This window comes from Silene latifolia, chromosome Y, assembly GCF_048544455.1.
Source record: "Silene latifolia isolate original U9 population chromosome Y, ASM4854445v1, whole genome shotgun sequence".
Classification (NCBI taxonomy): domain Eukaryota; kingdom Viridiplantae; phylum Streptophyta; class Magnoliopsida; order Caryophyllales; family Caryophyllaceae; genus Silene; species Silene latifolia.
In genome coordinates this window covers 99,586,350-99,607,956 of record NC_133538.1, presented here as the reverse complement: position 1 = coordinate 99,607,956, position 21,607 = coordinate 99,586,350, and the positions used below count along the sequence as shown (strand labels likewise).

Below are 21,607 nucleotides of genomic sequence, written 5' to 3'. Positions count from 1 at the left end.
AACATACTAAATTTCTATGACCAGATTCGAAATTTATCTCATATTAACCTATTTTTCATTTAAATTCGATTTTTATCATGAAAAATCCATATTTCGAGCATAAGAACTCCAAAAATTATGAAAATTTACAGGTCATCTACAAATATTATATGTGAAAACATATCCAAAAACCACTTTTAATGCCATTATTTTATAAGACAAACATTTTAATCATAAAATCACACTTTTAATGCCATTTTAGTCCGAAAATGACATTTTAATCATAAAATCACACTTTTAATGCCATTATTTTATAAGATGAACAATAAAAATCCAGAAATTAACCAAAATATCCTAAATACATTTTAGGACTAGAAACTTTAACATGCATAATTTATTTCGTGATATATCATAATAACACAAATTTATAAGTTTTATATGTTAATCGTATAACTCGGAAAAATTATAACCGATTTGCATGCAAACAACCTAAGGCTCATGATACCGCTTGTTAGAAATCTATATCTCATTACTTAACATATTCATATATGTGATGATTTAATTTAGTCATAAAATTAAATATTGATCTTATGCATGCAAACAATAAAAGAAATAAGGAAGTTATCATCATCTTACATTGAAGATTTCGGATTATTTGGGCACAAGTGAGTTCTCCTACTCACTTGTTCTTGAGCTTCCTAAAATGGATGAACAAGGATTCAAGTTTAGAATCCCTCCCAAGGAATAATACCCAAGACATTCTCTTAACAAAATTAATATTATTAATACTAGAACAATATTAATTTAAATAAAATGACCCAAAATATTTTTGGTCCTCTTGGAATTTTGGTCAAGAGGAGGAAGAAGAAAGGAGAAATATTTTTATCTCTCTAAAATATTTTTTGTTGATGTTAGAATGAATAATCATCATAAATCTTCTCAAGATAAGTGTATGTACCAAAAACCAACCCTTGGCATGGAGGGTTGGAAAAACCGGTTATGGGAAGGGAGAAGGGCCAATGCATGAGCCTCTATTCTTCCCAAGTAAAGATTAGGCTTGCATGGCTAGGAGACTAGGCTTAATTATATTGTTTTCCACTCACAAATTCAACATAATAGAAACAACATACTCCCTCCTAATTTCGGTCCAAATGGGATAAAATGGGTTCCATTTTATCTTTGTCAATTTGTCAATTTTGTCAATGTCACATGTTACAAGTCATGTAAAATTGTCATGTATTTTTAACATATTAAAAATCAACGTATTAATAAAATACGTCATGTACAAAATCGACTTAATTCACAATTACTTGTACCAAAACACTTTACAAATTGTAAATTACAACATCTTGTATTTACAATAAATTATTCATTCAGTTCAATTTTGTTTCCGTAAACAACAATTTCATCTAAGTAACAAAACAACTCGATCACTTAGACCGTATCTTATTTAATCAAATTATAATGAGATACATAAATATCACTTCCAAAATCGTCCGTCAATTTTAAGTAATTTAATTAACCCGTATCGTCATACGATCAATTAAATGATCAATTAAGAGTGTTATCCTTTAGGTATGACCTAAGGGGATCAACTGATCACCACCGTCGCACGACAGTAATGTCAAACTCTAGTGAGCCAATCATTACCGATATGTGTGGACCAGTTGACAGTAAAAATACTTCCCAAATGTATTCTTTAAAATGAGATTTAAACATGTGATCATCATAATCGACAGTTGTGATCGCATTATTGTCGGAGGACACATATTCTAACAAGACGCATAGTCAGCATGAGCGAGTTAACAAAAATAACTCAATAGCAAGATGAGCCTGTCATCGATTACATCAACAGATGGCGTGCGCTGAGTCTGGAATGCAAGGATCGCTTAAGTGAAGCGTCAGTAGTTGAAATGTGCGTTAACGGGATGAAATGGGACATTCTTTACATCCTGAAAGGGATCATGCCAAAGAGCTTAAAACACCTGGCTACCCGCGCCCATGACATGGAGATCATAATCAAAGAACATGGAGTGCTCGACCAACTTCTTCTAAGGCACCAAGTGAAAATAAGGAGTTCAAGAAAATTGACAAGGGCTGCAAGTCGTCGACAAAGGAGACAATGGTCGTTGAAACTAGCAACACACCTGTGAAGATCTCATCCAGTCCTAAGTATGAAAAGAAGAAGGAGACGTTTGCTTACAACTACCACGAGAAAAGCCTACCTTGAAGGAGTTTGCAAGAAAAGAAGTATCCATTCCCAGATTCTGACTTGTCTGGAATGCTTGATGACCTCTTAGAGAAGAAGGTTATACAATTTCCAGTGTCCAAGCGCCCTGAGCAGGCAAACAAGACAAGTGATCCTAACTACTGTCGCTACCACAAGCTGGTGACTCATCCCATTGAAAAGTGTATAGCACTTAAGGAGAAGATCATGCAGCTCTCCAGAGAAGGGAAGATCATTCTTGACTTGGATGAAACAGTAGCCGCAAATCAAACAACTGTAGCCTAGGAGCCAACTATATATCAAGGATAGTTTGTGCATATGTTGCAGTTCAGAAGTTTGGAGCCTATGTTGTTATGGATCCAAGGGTCATTGTCGTCGCTACCTCCAATATCATTGGAAGAAAAGCTACCTCCTCAGGATAAGAATGAGGAAAAGAAGGATGAAGATAATGATGAAGGTTGGACCTTGGTGACACGCAGAAAGCCAAGAAAAAAAGTGAAGCAAGCGGTCGGACCTGTCCACCGTCAACGAAGTAAATCAAAGAAGACAAAACCCCGCAAGTTTAAGGGGAAGAAGTCCAAAATAGTGGTAAAACCACATGTCTTGCCTATTGATCTGATGGAGCAAAAACCACTAAGTTCCATCACCTTAAAAGAATTCTTCACGCAAGATTTCATTAACAAGGTTTTTGTGTGCACCATCTCAGCTACTGAAGGTGGTGATGATAAGAAAAAATAAAAGAAGGAGGCCTAGATGATGCGGTACCGTCACAACAATCTCAATATGAATGGGAGAGCGAAGTAGTGGCTGCTCTTGATGCCCTTCCCACAAACATGGGGTGGAGACAAATTTTTTACCTCCCTAAAGAGAAGCGTCAAATGATAATTCTAGGACTTTAGAAGCCAGAGTTGAACGCAGGTAGGATGAAAGACAAGATCGAGCCTGCTGAGCAATCAACTGGATGTGTCACAGCCTTGAGTTTTTCAGATGAGGATTTGCTTCTTGGATCCAAGCCTTACAACATGCCACTTTATATGTCTGGGTACATCCGAGGGGAAAAAGGTCAAGCGCATCTTAATAGATGGAGGCTCAGAAGTGAATCTCATGCCAAAAGCCACCATGAACGAATTAGGGACCACGATGGATGAAGTCTCCAATATTCAAACAATGATTCATGGTTTCAACTTGAATGGGGAGCGCGCAGTTGGCATGATCCGTGTGAACCTTACAATGGGTGAACTGTCTTCTGACACATTGTTCTATGTCATGGATGGCAAGACATCATTCAAACTGTTGCTGGGACAATCTTGGAAGCATGAGAATGGAGTTGTCACCTCAACCCTCCATCAATGCTTGAATTATTATCGTGGTGGCGAAAGGAAAATAGATGGAGACGCCAAACCCTTCTCTAAGGTTGACTCTTTCTTCGCTGATGCAAAATTCTTTGAAGAGAATGGTACTTCTGGTGGGTTCATGCCAACTACTATCTCTTCAACAGGAAAAGGATGTAAGCGGGAAAATAACATCATCAAAGAAGCTGTAGCCGCAAGTCCTGCTAAAAAAATGATGTTAATAAAGATGTAGACAAGGCCAGTAAAACAACTACTCTTGTTGCATCACCTAATAACTAAGAGACGACGCAGAAAACTACATGACCAGTACTATGCTACATCTCGAAGTCTTGCCGCAAAGATGGGGGGAGTCCTTTTGCAGAGTGTCTAAAACTAAAGACAGAGCCTAAGGATAAAAAGTCAAGTCAGGCGATCAAGCAGGAATGGGTGGCTAAAGTCGTTACACCTCTACGAAGTTCATCCCAAACGAAGATTGTGAGACCTCCTCCAACTGGTTTCGTCTGTTCATCCAGTCATCATCAAGTGAGGAAAACATAGGGATATTTGATTCCAATGCTTACAAGCTACTGGCGAAGGCTGGATATGACTTTACAAATCCGACTCTTCTCGGCAAAGTTATAGAAGTTGAGCCGTACGGTCTTAACAAGGCGCAACAAGAGCTATTCAAGCAAGAAGGGACCTTCATAGTGACTAAGCCATGGCATGGATATGAGTCTCCTACATCTGTGAAGATTGGTGCTCGTAGAAAAGGGGCTACTACGTCTTCTCAGCACATCACAGTGGAAGAGGTCGAAGAAAATGAAGAAGGAGAAGAAAGGATGCATTCATCTTCGGTCTTCGATCGAATAAGTCCACCTGCAGAAAAGTCTCGTCCTTCTATATTTATAAGGATGGGAAGGCCAAGTGCTTTAACCAAACACACTTCTGTCTTTGTTAGGCTTGGAAATCAAGATGAAAGTGAAGTCAAAATATCAACGCCTTCGTTGCGCACAAATAAGAAGGGCACAATACATGAACGCTTGGGCGGTCCATCAAAAACAGTCTTCAGTAGACTAGGGGCTACCAAGAAGATTAGTAAGTGATGACTTGAGAAACGCAATACCATCTCGCATGAAGCGTATGCAAGTAGTGGATATTATCCAACATGAGCCGCTCAAAGCAAGGAGGCGCGTACTAGTGCTCACGGGCCAGTAAAAAAATGTTGCAGAGCCTGCTCTTCCATCTTCACGTCCCTATGGTGAAAAGAAGCCAAGAGACTTAGAAGTTACGACGTCGTCATATCACATCACAGTGGAAGAGATACCTGACGAGAACGAAGAAGTTGAGGCTGACGAGGCCCCCAAAACACTTGAAGACGGGGGGCAATCGACTGTGAATGAGCTCAAGGAGCTCAACTTGGGAACTACTGAAAATCCTCGACCCATTTATAATAGTGCTCTGCTGACTAAGGAAGAAGAAGAGGAGTACTACAAGTTGTTAGTCGAGTACAAAGATATCTTCACTTGGAGCTATAAAGAGATGCCTGGACTCAGCCCAAAAGTTGCAGTTCATCGTCTCGAAATCAAGAAGGGCATCAATCCAAAAAAGCAGTCTCAACGTCGTTTCAGGTCGGAGCTTGTACCTGAAATTGAAAAGGAAGTCAACAAACTCATAGTGGTAGGTTTCATTCGCGAAGTCAAATATCCTACCTGGATAGCGAACATTGTCCCAGTCAGAAAGAAGAATGGACAATTGCACATATGCGTCGACTTCAGAGACCTTAATGATGCATGGCCAAAGGATGACTTCCCTTTGCTAGTCACAGAGTTGATGATCAACGCAACCAGTGAACACGGAGCACTCTCATTCATGGATTGTACGGCTGGTTAAAATCAAATACATATGGCACCTGAAGATCAAGAAGCAACAGGTTTTCGAACCCCAAAAGAAACGTCTGCTACACGGTCATGCCATTTGGATTGAAGAATGTTGGCGCTACATACCAACGCGCAATGCAAAAGATCTTCGATGACATGTCGCATAAAACAATAGAGTGTTATTTGTTGGAGTATGTGTCCTCGACAATACTACGATCACATGTTTGAATCTCATATTAAGAATATGTAAGGGATGATTCAATTATATAGTCAACTGATCAACATTAATCGGTAATGATTGGCTAACTAGAGTTTGACGTTATTATCGTTTGGCAGTGGTGATCAATTGATCCCTTGAGGTCATAGCTAAAGGATGGAACCCAAATATTTCTGATCAAATGTATTTGATATGGGTTGATCAGTACCTGATATATATATATATATATATATATGTATATATATATATATGTATATATATATATATGTATATATATATATATGTATATATATATATATATATATATGTATATATATATATATGTATATATATATATATGTATATATATATATATGTATATATATATATATGTATATATATTTTTTTTAGTTGTGTGAGTTTGTTGAGGTCAAGTTTAGAACTCGAGTCAACGCAAGTTTATTATTCAATTATGCGATAATTGACTAATGAAATTTTATATCTTATTGTAATGTGATTAAATAAGATTTAATTTAATGATTAAGCGCTAATTTATTAAATTAGTCGACATATTGTATTTTTCCGAGGTAGAGGTAATTGGTTGTTATATTTACAAAGAAATTGTAAATTAATTTAATTGGGCATTGTAGAACCCATTATATGTTGATATAATTGTAAAATATCACTTGATAAATAAGTGTACATTACTTATTAATTTGTATCATATAATTGTTACATGATCATATTAATAATTAATTATACAAGATAATTAAGCACACGATTTAATGGTTTTTGTGGAACAAATACGAAAAATCAAAATGGACCTATATAGTGCATAGGTAACCGGTTTTGTGGACCATAAAACACAATGATGTTTTGTTCTTTTTCACATGCACACTACACCATATGATAATGACATGCCAATGCACTTTAATCATGATTAATGTATCCTACACTCTAACTAATTTTGCATGGAAATAAAATAAGAACAATATTGACCCACTAAGCGGTGGTGGCCGTGTGATATGCTCACTAGAGAGAGCATTTTTGTTGTTCTAATTTTTCAACCAATTTACACATGGAAAAAACTCCATCTTCTCTCTAAAACTCACATGCAAATTAATATTTACCTTATATTATTAGAGTAGCAATATTATTAATATTAGTAAGGTTAAGATCTCTTCTTGTTTTCTAGTTAATAATAAGTTGAGTATTTGGGTGAAATCTTTGGTGCAACTAAGACGAGGTGTTCACATTATTGAATCTATGAAGTTTTGGAGGATTATTCCATGTTAGTGAGCTCAAGAACAAGCATAGGAAGGTGTCCTTGCTTGTGCCCATTTCCGTTTCATCACAATAAGAAAATCGTTTTCTCCTCATTCTTGTTTTAAGTTATGCATGCACTAGATCACATGACATAAATTATTAGTTATTTATAAAACCTATTAAATAATTTTAATAGGGATTTTAAGAAACTTTCAACTGACATCAAGATCTTTGGTGTTGCATGCATAATCGGTTTGGTTTTTCCGAGTTAAATTTAATTTATTAAAACTAAAAATTTGTTATTTATAAGGATAAAGCCACGAAATATTTTGCATGTTATATATTATGGTCCTAAAATATATTTAGGTCATTTTAATGATTTATGGATGATTATTCCTTATTTTAATGATTTTTGTTGAAATAATTGCATTTAATGAATAAAATGGCATTTTTTTAACTAAAAATAGTTAAATTTCGATTTTGACCATGAAATTTTAGTATGACCTCACATGCATATTTTACTTATTTTATGTAAAAAATTTTATTAATGTGATTAATATTGCATGATTTATGATTTTTATGTGATAAAAATGCTATAAATGGGGGTTGAATGACTAAAAATAGTTAAGCTTCATAACAGGCCACGAAATTTTAATATATTGTCACATGCATATATTACAGATTATATGTAAAATTTGAGATAAATGTGATTTATTATGCATGATTTATAATTTTAATGGTTAAAATGATATAAATAGTGACTATTTTTAGCAAAAATAGCTAAATTAAATTTTATGGCATGAAATTTTTCCCTAATGTTGTATATATGATATGTATATCAGATCTAAAGTTTCATGATTAATTGTGATTGATTTGGTATGTTTATTGATTTTTATGTGATAAAATCGATAAAAGGGCAACTTTATTAATCATAAAAATTAATTCGAAATTTTTGGTTGTTTGCCATTTCCAGGTTTTGGAAATTTTTCAAGAATGTTAAAAATTTTGATTTTGATTTTTCCATAATTTTTATGTTTAATTTGGAATTACATGGTAAAAGTTATGATTTATACGATTTATTAATGAAGTGAATTATAAATATTTTGTGGGCAAATTTTATCTAGTTTTTGGAATCTTGGTAATATTCCATAATTCAAAAAAATGTGATTTCGAATTTTTTTTTCAAATTTTTATGATTTATTGGGAATTATTTCATAATTGTTATGATTAAGAGAAGTTTAATAAGCAATAATACGAAACCAAGTTGAATTATTGTCAAATGTTTAGTGAAGACTAATTTTTGAGTCCTCTGTAGGTTAGGATAATTAACTTCGGCTTAAATTTGATTTAAGTATTGATTTGTGACTTTAATAAGTTATTATCACGCATTTCCATAAAACCGGATTATATACGATATAAGATGAAAGTAGGGCGATTTGGCACATTAATTTGGCATGTTAGACACATATATTTATGCTGCAATTTTTATTGATGAATGTCATATTTTATTTATATAATTTTGAATTATGTAATTTTATCTTAGTATGGCCTTAGTTTAATCGATATTTCCCGTAATGTAAGAGATATTCATTCGGTTGTAATTTAATGTGATCTCCTATCACTTTTATTTTTACTAGCTTAATTTTTACAAATGTATAATAGGAATAGCTATGTATTTTATTGTATTTGTTATTCCGGAGTTCCTTCAAGATGGTGCCATTCGGAAGGTGTTTCGACAAGACGAAGTTTTCTTAGAAGGCGTGCCATATGAAGATTCTAGGGACCAAAGGAGTTGGTTTCCGAATTTGTAATAGATTATTAGATTTTCTATTTTAGGAAAGGCCATACTAGGAAATTTATTTATTGCTTTGCATTCTTCTTTATATGTTGCATGCATTGCCAAATCGTCATTAACATCACATGCATTTTAATATTTGCACATCGTCCTTTCGACCGTGTGGATTATAATTATCATTATTCACTAATATAGTCCACATAAAAGTGATAGATAATAAATCGACAAGACCTCTCACATATTTAAAATTGAGATTAGCCTTCCCAAATAGTAGGACTCATGAATCCCTTTGACATTTGGGGTAGATTCGGTTTCCCAGGGTACTTTCATTTTTCATTGGGTAAGTGGGGTAATAACAAGTTATTACACGCGAAATTTGATTGGACTCAACGGGACATGAAGACTATTCTTATATTTCAGGGCTAGAAGATGAAATTAACGTAATTTCATCGACCGAGAGTTCTAATTGTAGAATTGGTTAAAGAGTTAACCCACCGAGTTATATTAATGAGGGATGTATCGGTATCCCCGTGCCCGAGTTAATATGGATTTGGATCTCGGAATCGTTTATATAATTTGGTGGAGGTTATTATATAAATGCAAAAACATGCTAAAATGTTTTCATTTTTTAACGGTGAATATTCTTTTCCCATTATTTCGTTGTTTTATATTGTTCTTTATCATCGCTCGTACTCATATACGATATCATTCGATTGTAACATGAGTCTCCGCTAAACTACTATTACTAACGACAAATATAATCTCTTTCTAAATCCTCAAATGAACTGTTTAAATAGAGCATAGACTAGTTAAATAGGAATCGTTCTATTCCATAAAACTCCATAGGAGTTGTCCTATGTCATATAAGATTAGTATCTTAAATTCTTAGCATGCCTATATATGATTTCTAGTGAAGAAAAGTGAATGGAAGTAATGATTAGTCAAAATATATTTTGATAATTCTTCTATGCATCCATGGTTCAAAAGTCTTATTGCTCAACCTAAACACTTGTCATCAAGCAGTTAAGGTATTAAGAACATGACAATGTTAAATTGGTAAATTAATTTGTTAGAGATTTTAATTAACCAAATATCACAATAGAGTTAACCCTTGTGAAGGATTGACTAGGAATTTAAAATGAAGATAAGTCTTCATCAAGTAGAAATTCTTGAAGTTAGTGGGAGCAATAAGAAGTAAGTACTTATCTTAACTGTTAAGGATAGAACTAGGCTCGAAAGAGAAGGTGTTAGATACTTAAAATAGATACAAACCCCAATAAGTAAAGATCTAGGAAGTTGGTCGTGTGACTCCAACATATTCCTTCCTGAATATCTATGACATTGACATTGCATTCTTGCCAATTATCACATCATGAGTATTTGATACAAATTTGTGAATCATGTTAGAAATTGCCACATTTCATGATTATGAAATATGGCAAAAGGATGTCAAAACCACCTTTCTAAATGGGTATTTAGAGGAGGATGTGTTCATAACACAATCCGAGGGTTTTGTAAATCCTTAGAATCCTAACATTGAATAATTGTATGACCACTAGCAAGAATAAGTTCACAAATTTGCATGAATGGAACTAGGGTAGTTGCCATTTCATCCATGAACATATGAATGTTGTAGCGTACTCATTTTAGTTTTGTATTTAGAAATGTACCTCAATAATTGTCATGATGTACACCAACTCTAAATAATAATATAATTCAAGTTTTTGTATAAAACACAAAGGATTTCCCAATTATGCAATTAAAACAAGCGTTGTGCCCTAACTTACCACGATTAAGTTTATGGTGAGACCATACAAATCAATGTAATTATATTCAAACTAAAAATAAATGTCATATAAGACTCAAGTTGGTGATCCCAATTTATTTCTCATTTGAAAGTCGCATTAAAACTAGTTTTGACTAGTATCCCACACCATTTGATTGTGAATCTCATGAAATGTGCGAATCTTGTATTCAAAGCAAAATGTTTTCGTGACTTTTCTTGAAAAGTATAGCGAATAGAATAAGTTATTTACCAAATTACACTTCAATGTGTATGGTTGATGTGACCATTATTTGAGCATATTTAGTCCCCGAATTAGCCTTGTTCCCATGCTTTTTAGTGCATATTTGGGTCATTTATTGTCTTTAGTCCTTTGTTTTGCATATTCGTTGAGGTTTTGATCCCTTGGTAGGGAAGGAGTGCAAACCTTGCATTTTGATGGCAAAATGAAGCTAAATTGATTGAATTCAATGACCAAGTATCAAAGAGAAGACAAGACTAGAAGGCCTTTGTACATATTGTAGTAGATGGGCAATGATGAAAAAAGATCCTTGCATCCCCGAGGAAATCCTCAAGGATTGTATGAAGAGAAAGGAACAAAAGAAGAAAGGAAGAAGCTGATCTACAATCCGAGCGGATTGCCCACAATCCGCCTGTCCAAGAAAAGCAATCCGATCGTCTTCCTCATAAGGCCGCTCGTCCAAAACCACCACAATCCGCCCGTCCACCACAAAAATCCGCTCGTCCAAAAGACCCACAATCCGCCCATCCCGTGCTCTGGACGCTCGGATTGTGTGGCAGCCATTTCGTTTTCTACTTGTTCTATGAAGGATGCGCATTCATCGGGAAAGACTAGCAAAAAGGATACTCGCATATTTTTCTGAGAGGAGCGATTCCTCAAGGAGTTAGTCGTCATTTATGCCCTTAGTAAACCCTAATTTGTGTACCTAATCCCCACTATAAATACCCCATTAGTCTAATTAGATAATCATGTTCTTCTTAGCAATCTCTAGTGTAGTTTATATCAATCTAATCTCTCTTTAATCTTGTAATCAACATTTAATCAAGTCTTAATACAAATCTCATTTCCTTAATATCTCTCTTGTTCATCTTTCATTTTGGGTAATTGAAGATTATTTGGGTTGTTATTGGGAGATTGACAACCTTCCAATCAATCATCATGTACTTCTATTATTCTTTGCTTTATTATTGGAATCATTAGTAGGTATAATTCTCTTAATCCCTTTTTAAATATTGTTAATTATTTTCATTTATTCATCATGTTTTACTTTGTTGGTATGATTGACAACCTTGCTAGCATGATCAACATGATAATGAGTGAGTAGTTTCCTTAGCTAGGGTTAATGGGTAATTAGGGGAAACCAACATGGGGGATGATTCATGCTTAAATTAATATGTTTTCATAGTTTATTTACTTACTTGTTGTGATCTCAACTTATGCACATGTTATGTTTGAAGAAATGCGAGCCTATGAATCCTTGCATTTTTTACCCATCACCTATTTTTTCAATGAGACTTGTAAGACATAAACCAACTCGAGTCTCATTAGACCATGCATATAGTTGAGTAGGGAAGATTAAATAGACTTGTAGGTGTTGTACAATCTAATCGATTCGGCTCCGGGACCCAAACTTTCCTAGGATTGTAAGATATAAACCAACTCGATCCATCACAACAAATTGTTTGCTTATAATTTGAGAATATGTTTGTATGATCAATTCCCATGAATCCCCTATGACCCCATGACACCCTAGTGCCTTTTATCAATTGTTTACACCCCTTTTTAATCATCTTGCTTGTTTACTTTCATTGCTATTTAGTTTAGTGATCTTCTATCCAAACCCCAAATTGTGACACCCCTAGACACCGCTAGTTGCAATTGAAAATCTCATCTCAATTCCCGTCCCTTGGGATCCGACCTTTACTTGCCTCTTTACTAATAGTAGAGTTGTTTGTGAAGCTATAAATATTTTTTTGGTCTAGGTGCTCCTAACGACAAGTACCAAAAACTAAACCTCTCAAGAGAGTCCGACCAAAAATGGCGCCGTTGCCGGGGACGGTGTTAACTTGATTAAGATTTTCTTAGATTGTTATTAGTTGTGTCTTTCTTTGCCTTGGGGAAGTAAAACTCCTCAAGGTTTGTTCTAATTATTTTCAAGTTGTTTGATATTTTGCATGTATAGAAGATCACAAGGTAACTTGTTACCCTTTGATCACGAAATTGAAAGGACTTTGACAAACAATAGAAGACTTGCTAAAGGAACTTTGAGAGGTATTGGTGAGGTTGTAGATATTCAAACAAACGCTATTGAGTTCGTCAACCCTTTTGCAAGAGAAGGTGAGGAGAACCCAACACAAAATCAACCCAAAATGCCTAAATTTTCATCACATTCCGTACCAACCGAGGAGAACCTACCCAATGGAATCCCACACCACAACACTTAACCGGAAATTTCATTTCCAAATCCGCATTTATCCAATTAGTCGAAAGAAGCCAATTTGGGGGGATGCCTAGTGAAGACCCTCACTCTCACATGGAGACTTTTTGTGACTATTGTGATGCGATTTATCAAACCGGTGTACCTCAAGACCAAATTCGATGGGTCTTATTTCCTTTTTCTCTAATTGGCACCGCAAAACAATGGTTGAAAGGCCTTGATAAGGCTACTCTCGGAATTGACTCTTGGAAGAAATTGGCTCTAGCTTTCTACAAAAAGTTCTACCCACCGGAAAAGACTAACATGCTAAGAGCTCAAATTACGGGATTTAAGCAAAGAGATGAAGAATCCCTGTATGAAGCTTGGGAGCGACTCAAGGGAATTTGTCGCTCATGTCCTCATCATGGACTTAGCGAGTGGTTCTTGGTACAACAATTTTGGAACGGTCTTTATGAAGACTCAAGAAACATTCTCAACATGGGATCAAATGGTATGTTCACCGACGTTGACGATAATCAAACTTGGAACACGATTGAGGAAATGGCGGTCCATAATTCACAATATAGTAGACCTCGCAAGGCTACTAGAGGAGGAAAGCATGAAGTGGACTCTATCACTCAATTGGGTGCTCAACTTAGTGCTCACATTGATACCATCAATTTGAAGTTCAAAAAAGCTATGGCTAGACTAGAAGAAGCCTCAAAATCACCAAAACAACATGTTAATGCCATGACGGCATCTTCATCAATCCCAAGTGGGATATGTGAGAATTGTGGAACTTTGGGACATGACCAAAGTGAATGTAGGGGAACAAATGAACAACTCAATGCTTTTCAAGCATACAAGAGTGGTACCCCTTACTCAAATTATTACAATGAAAACACCAAATTCCACCCAAATCTCTCATACAAAAGCCAAAATGTTCAAAACCCTCAACCAACATACACCCCACCTCCCATGAGAAACCAAAATCAAAGACCCTTTTACAACCAAAACCAAGGTTACCAAAATCAAACTCCATACAATCAACAAAATGACCAAGGTTTTGATGTCCAAAAAGCGGTCCTTCAAATGCAAAAGAATCAACAAGAGTTTTTCACTCAAATGCAAAAGGATAGTCAAGCAAAGGAAATCACCATCAACAACATCCTAGCCCACACCAAAATGTTGGAAACCCAATTGACTCAACTAGCATCTTCAAACTCACAAAGACAAAAGGGGCAATTACCACCTCAAAGTAATCCCCCGAGACATGAAACGGTTAGTGCCATCCACTTGAGGAGTGGTACGAGGTATGAAGCACCGAAGAAGCAAGTTGAGGATGATGTTGTGGAAGCTAGTGACAAAGAAGAAGTTGTGAAAACCTCCAAGGATGGAGAACCATAAAAAAAAGAAGTTTCAAAGAAAAGTGAAGACAAGGCCAAAGAGAAGGAACCCATTGTGATTAGACTTCCTTTTCCAAGTCGTCAAGCCAAGCCCAAATTTGATGACCAACTTGGAAAATTTATGGAAATTGTGAAGAATTTGGAAGTCTTGATTCCTTTCACGGAATTAATCAATCACGTGCCGGCCTATGCAAAGTACCTGCAAGACATCCTTACAAATAAGTCGATCCGGAAGCTTGAAACTATCGCCTTCACTAAGGTGAGTAGTGCAATCCTTCAAGGGAGTTCACCTCCGAAACTTAAAGATCCGGGAAGCTTCTCAATACCGTGTACCATTGGCGACACAACGATAAAAAAAGCCTTATGTGATCTAGGGGCTAGTGTGAGTGTTATGCTGTATTCGGTAAGTAAAAGGCTAGGGATGGGAGAGCTTAAATGTACCAATATCACACTCCAAATGGCCGATAGATCGACGAAGACACCATTAGGGATATGGGAAGATGTTCCCGTAAGAGTTGGGAAATTTTTCATCCCGGTGGACTTTGTCATTGTTGACATGGAAGAAGACTCCAATATTCCAATCATTCTAGGTAGACCTTTCTTGCACACCGCGGGTGCGGTGATAGATGTGAAGCATGGAGAGCTCACTCTAGAGGTGGGAGATGAGAGCATAACTTTCAATCTTGACAAGACCATGAGAGCTCCCCGTTTGCATGAACCATGTTTTATGGTTGATCATTATAGCCGGAAGGATGAGAGGAAGAAGTCGGAATTACAATGGAAAAAGAAAGTTGATGATGCTCCATCAAAAGAGCAAGTGAATTGTAACAAAGAGAGCTTGAAAAGCTCACCCATGACAAGTGAAGTGGATGGCCTCATTGGCCAAAACAAGAAAGAAGGAGAGTTGTCTCTATCAACTCAAGAGATTTTTAATGATCAAGTAGACGAAGTTTATGGTCTTTGGGACGATGAGTTTGAAGGGATTTTCAATCCCTACATTGGTAATGCTATCGATTAAGACCAACATAAAGGACAACAAGTGCAAAGATCTATTGAGGATCTTTATCATGATAATGAACAAGCTTTTGACTACTTCTTCAAGGTGTTGAGTAACATCAACAACACCTTGAACATGCCCCCATGACATCTCTCTAAGGATGAGAGTTTGGTGGAGTCCTCTCCAAACCACCATTTGTAAATATTTCTAACTCCCTAACTTGCATTTTAATTCTTACATTGCATTTTTGTCGTTTTTGGATTTTTGTGCCTTGATCAAGATATTCATCATTTTTGAGAGAAGTGAGGGAGGGACTAATGATTTTATTGATGTGTAGTGCTTTAACTTAGTGTGGGGATAGCAATTGCCTACGCTATTCATGCCTTTATAGTGCCCCTACAATGAAGAACATGGGATTCGAAGAATGAAAATGACACGGGATATGCAAGTGCACGGATGGACCTGAATCCTGGTAGACTAGGTGGAATCCGAGCGTCTTCTGGGTAATCCGCATGTCTTATAATAATCTGAGCGTATGTGGAATAATCCGTCCGTCCAAATGAGCTGCAAAATCAAAAATTTTGGTCTGTTAGAGAATCCGAGCGTCCTAGCTGAGAAGACGCTCATCTGAAACTGGCCGCTCGTCTCTGTAGAAAGACGCTCGTCTTTTTGCCAGTGAAGATTAAGCAAAGTTCCTGTAAGAGAATCCGCTCGTCTTTGAGGAAAGCCGCTCATCCTATATTGTAGAATCCACTCGTCTTCACTGAAAGACGCTCGTCTTTAGGCGAGTTTTCCTGAAGCCAAATTGAGCAGAATCCGAGCGTCCCGAAGGGAATCCGCTCGTCTTCCCCCTGCAGTTATGAATTTTTCGGATGTTTTAATACACCTTCCCATATTCATTTCATTCATTCTTTCATTCAAACACTACCCATAAACACCAAAACCCCAAAACCCCAAAACCCCAAAACCCCAAAACCCCAAAACCCTCATCCTCTCAATCACCAAAAACAAAATTTCCTCAACCAAATTAACCAAAATCAAATCCAAACTTCCTTACAACAACAATTAATCACTCCTTTTGTAACAATAATCAATCCAAGCACCAAAATCTTCAACCTTTGAGTCGATTTTTAAAACAAAAAGACAAATCCTTTCATCTTAAATTGATTTGGGTATAATTAGAAATTGAAGATTTTCAATCTTTTCATGGTATAATCAACTATGGCAAGAACAAAAGGAGCAACAAAGGCACCCAAGGGAAAGACACTTTCGAAAAGGCAACAAAGCCTTCAAGCAAAAAAAGCTTCAATGGCTATGGTGGTTTCTAGTGCAAACTTTGAAGTTCAACAACAACAAGATCCTCCCTTGGAAGCAACAACAACAACAACTCCGAAAATCGCTCAATTACCCAACTATCCGGAGGTAATTTTCATTTCTAACTCCCATAGGGATACATTTGCCAAGTATGCTAAGAAAGCCATTTTGCCCACCAAATTCATTTGTGAAGATGCCTTGAACAAATTGGGTGTCCTTGAACAAACAAAAGCCTTCTTTGAAGCAATGGGGTTGGGAAAATTGTTTACTACAAGAGAATTTACATACCCCTCCCTTACCTTGGAATTCTCAAGTTCATTGAAAGTGACTAAGGTAGAGACTAGAGAATACATCGAGTTTCGTCTTGCCAATGTGAATAGGCGCATCACCTTTGATGTTTTGAGTAAAGCATTAGGCCTTAGTGATACACCATACTATCACAAGATGCCCGAAAAGTATGACCCCGCTCCTCTTTGGGATGCAATTTCCGGGAAGAAATTTGTGATCTTTCATGCTTGTCGCGCTCTATTAGTCCACCATCCGGGCATTAGAATGTGGCACAAGGTCATCGGGAATACTATAATAGCGAAAAAAGGCACTAATCACTTTACAAAGCTCGAATGTGTTCTACTTGAGTCGACCATAAATGTGGGAAGGGAATTGACTAAGCCCTACAATGCTCTAAGGCTTTTGATGGAAAGATGGCTTAATGTTGATTATGGCAAGGAAGGCACCGCTCATATTGTAAATGGAGGTCTAGTTACTCTCTTGGCCAAGCACTTTGAAGCAAATTTCAACAAGGATAACACCTATGTGGCGATCAAAGGGGGTCATCTCATTGACATGGATGCCATGATTTACAAGTACAAATGGGTCAAGCATAACTCTCTTGACACCAACTATGGGTGGCTAACCAATAATGCTAGATCTTTCACTTTGCCTTCCAAGATATGCCGATTAAGTGCTCATCGAACAAACTACCTTCTTCCCCTTTCCAAGGACGCCGATTACATCATCCGTCAACAAAGGGGCGAAATTGAAGAGCCCTCCTCCTCCATTGTCACACCACCCTACCCATTCAAATATCAAGAGTTCAAACCCAAAGATGTTGAAGTGGGCAATGACTACATGACTCTCCTCATGCAAGAGATGCACAAACAAGCTTATAATGATCGAGTAGATGCATACTTGGCCCAATATCCACCCCTCATTCATTTAGCTAGGCAAGGACTACTTGATCCTTCATGTCCTTTGCCTAGTTGGGCGGATAGGGAAGTCTTCTTTCCAAGCACATCTAGGGGTGAAAGACCGGGTGAAGATGAGAATGTCGATGATGAGGTGTTGATGAAGAGGTAGATGAAGAAGAATAGGGTAATGAAGATGATGAAGGAAGAGAGCAAGATCAAGGAAATGGAAGTGAAGATGAGAGTGGAGATGAGTCCGCTTCTATGGATGAAAATGATGACAATGATGATATGGTGGAGGACTAGGAAACTTTGGAGGCTCCTACCCTCTTGAGGTTTGTCTACTTCTTTCTTTGTTTTCTTTATTTTTATCTTGATCATAGTTTGGAGAGTCCTAGCAACATGAGGACTAACACCTCGGCCCCATTGAGGTGTTCTTTTTATTGTTCCCATTTGAAAAATCCAAAATGACAATATATAGTTTCATGCATTGCATCTTGTATGCATGAACTACCCCAAAATTTAAGACATTAGAAATAATGTCTATCTCGGTTTGGGGAAGTACATGCATACGTAACGGGAGGTAATCTAAATTACGCTCTCCGTCATAAACAAAAACCCATGCATCATGTAGTGTAGATTAGTGTAGCTTGCATTTAGTATAGAAATCATGCATCATACTTGCATAAATTCCTATCATATTGGCCATTGAGGACAATGCCCATATTAGGGTGGGGATGGGAAATTCTAACTTAACTTTTATTCAAAAAATCCAAAAAAATCAAAAATTTCGAAAAAATCAAAAAAAAAAAATCGAAAAATTGAAAATCCAAAAACAAGTTCATTTCCTTTGTAGTGTAGACTTGTATATATTGTTTGTATATATTATGTTTGTCTATCCTTGTCCACATTGATCGACTACGCTACATCCGAGACATGAGGATATTGAATACCGCATGGTATGATCTTTCCAATCTCCTTTTTCCTCTTTATGTTAATGACTATGTGGCTTTATTTTGATTGATGCGATATAAACAATGTGAATTTAGGACTTGCATTTAGATTATATGGCATATTAGTTGGTAGAATCATATGCATTAGGATGTATATATGTTAGTTGCATCATGGCATGTAGTTTGCATGTTAGAAAATTTTGCGAAACCGTCTACTTGGGAAGCTTGACAAGTGTATATAGGCCCTAGTAGATGCTTTTTCTCCTTAAGACTTTTCTTGTTAGAAAACTTGTAAAACACCATAGGATGTGTCATGCTAGTATCCTTTGACCCATGGATTAAGGCCTAGTCAAGAGTACCTTGTGGTGTGATAACTCCTTGGCTACCGTTTATTCCAAGGTGACCCTTGAAACCATGCACCCATCATCCATGTTCTACCACATTTTTGTCATCAAAGGGAATGGGCACAAAAATAAATTGATTTGAGTTCAAGAAATGAAATGAAAAGTGAAAGAAAGTTTGCAAATTGCATCAAAAGAAAAGAGGAGCAAAAATAGACTCATATGCTCCAAATATAAGCCACCCTCACTACATATGGGGTGACTTTGAAAATTTTCAAAAGAAATGGCAAAAAGAAAGTGTTCTCAAATGTTATATGCCACAAGAAATTGGGGGGAAAATAAAAAAAACAAAATCAAACTCCCAAATGAAACTCAAATTCTATCGATCCCTTTATCCACCGTATCCATTTTTGTGCATGGTAGAGAGGGGACAACCCTTCTTCTTGTCTAGGCAAGAGGGGGAATTCCGCGATCCTCCAGTGTTTCTAATACCATAGGGAGTCTACTCTTGAAAAAAGCATTTAACGATTGAGGACAAAGGTACCCTAGCTTGACACAACTTGGAGGTGATTTATTGGTATCCTTCTAGGCTTAGCAGTTTGAAGAAATTGCATCTATGAAGGATTGTGTACCCTTGAATTGCTTCCCTTGTAGATAATTTACGCCACTTAGATGAGGAAAGTGGCTATTATTTTGTAGATGCATCCATTACTTGATTTTATGTGCTTTAATGCTTGGATGTGTCACCATTTTGGAAAGACCCACCTTGCCTTGCAAGAAGGCATCCTACCTCATGGTTGTCTTGTTGTGAGTTGAAGGGACGGAGTGAGACCCGCTAATTGTCTCATATCGGCTATGTTATTAGGTTAGTTTAAATAACAGTCCTAGTCTTTGTCACCTCTTTACTCGGGACGAGCAAAGGTTCGGTTTGGGGATATTTGATGTGACCATTATTTGAGCATATTTAGTCCCCGAATTATATTTGTTCCCATGCTTTTTAGTGCATATTTGGGTCATTTATTGTTATTAGTCCTTTGTTTTGCATATTCTTTGAGGTTTTGATCCCTTGGTAGGAAAGGAGTGCAAACCTTGCATTTTCATGGCAAAATGAAGCTAAATTGATTGAATTCAATGACCAAGCATCAAATAGAAGACAAGACTAGAAGGCCTTTGTACATATTGTAGTAGATGGGCAATGATGAGAAAAGATCATTGCATCCCCGAGGAAATCCTCAAGGATTATATGAAGAGAAAGGAAGAAAAGAAGAAAGGAAGAAGCTGATCTACAATCCGAGCGGATTGCCCACAATCCGCTCGTCCAAGACAAGCAATCCGAGCGTCTTCCCCAGAAGGTTGCTCGTCCAAAACCACCACAATCCGCCCGTCCACCCCACAAATCCACTCGTCCAAAAGACCCACAATCCGCCCGTCCCGTACTCTGGACGCTCGAATTGTGTGACAGCTATTTCGTTTTCTACTTGTTCTATGAAGGATGCGCATACCTCGGGAAAGACTAGCAAAAAGAAGACTCGCATATTTTTCTGAGAGGAGCGATTCCTCAATGACTTAATCGTCATTTAAGCCCTTAGTAAACCCTAATTTGTGTACCTAATCCCCACTATAAATACCTCATTAGTCTAATTAGATAATCATGTTCTTCTTAGCGATCTCTAGTGTAGTTTATATCAATCTAATCTCTCTTTAATCTTGTAATTAACATTTAATCAAGTCTTAATACAAATCTTATTTCCTTAATCTCTCTCTTGTTCATCTTTCATTTTGGGTAATTGAAGATTATTTGGGTTATTATTGGGAGATTGACAACCTTCCAATCAATCATCAAGTACTTATATTATTGTTTGCTTTATTATTGGAATCATCAGTAGGTATAATTCTCTTAATCCCTTTTTAATTATTGTTAATTATTTTCATTTATCCATCATGTTTTACTTTGTTGGTATGATTGACAACCTTGCTAGCATGATCAACATGATAATGAGTGAGTAGTTTCCTTAGCTAGGGTTAATGGGTAATTAGGGGAAACCAACATGGGGGATGATTCATGCTTAAATTAATATTTTTTCATAGTTTATTTGCTTGCTTGTTGTGATCTCAACTTATGCACATGTTATGTTTGATGAAATGCGAGCCTATGAATCCTTGCATTTTTACCCATCACCTATCTTTTCAATGAGACTTGTAAGACATAAACCAACTCGAGTCTCATTAGACCATGCATATAGTTGAGTAGGGAAGATTAAGTTGACTTGTAGGTGTTGTACAATCTAATCGATTCGGCTCCGGGACCCAAACTTTCCTAGGATTGTAAGATATAAACCAACTCGATCCATCACAATAATTTGCTTGCTTATAATTTGAGAATATGTTTGTATGATCAATTCCCATGAATCCCCTATGACCCCATGACACCCTAGTGCCTTTTATCAATTGTTTACACCCCTTTTTAATCATCTTGCTTGTTTACTTTCATTGCTATTTAGTTTAGTGATCTTGTATCCA

The 21,607-nt window shown here is 36.6% G+C and overlaps 1 protein-coding gene and 1 non-coding gene across 2 annotated transcripts; one reads left to right on the top strand and one right to left on the bottom strand.

Annotated features, from left to right (window-relative positions):
* Positions 1–3,193: 3,193 nt before the first annotated feature.
* Positions 3,194–5,569, top strand: LOC141628598 (uncharacterized). The gene is made up of 4 exons (XM_074441717.1): positions 3,194–3,745; positions 4,071–4,632; positions 4,766–5,214; positions 5,453–5,569. The coding sequence occupies exons 1-4, from the start codon at positions 3,194–3,196 to the stop codon at positions 5,567–5,569; spliced, it is 1,680 nt and encodes a 559-aa protein (XP_074297818.1).
* Positions 5,570–13,216: 7,647 nt separating this feature from the next.
* LOC141637038 (small nucleolar RNA R71) lies at positions 13,217–13,323 on the bottom strand. Its single transcript, XR_012541602.1, has one exon. It is a non-coding gene; the product is annotated as a small nucleolar RNA R71 (small nucleolar RNA).
* Positions 13,324–21,607: the final 8,284 nt, after the last annotated feature.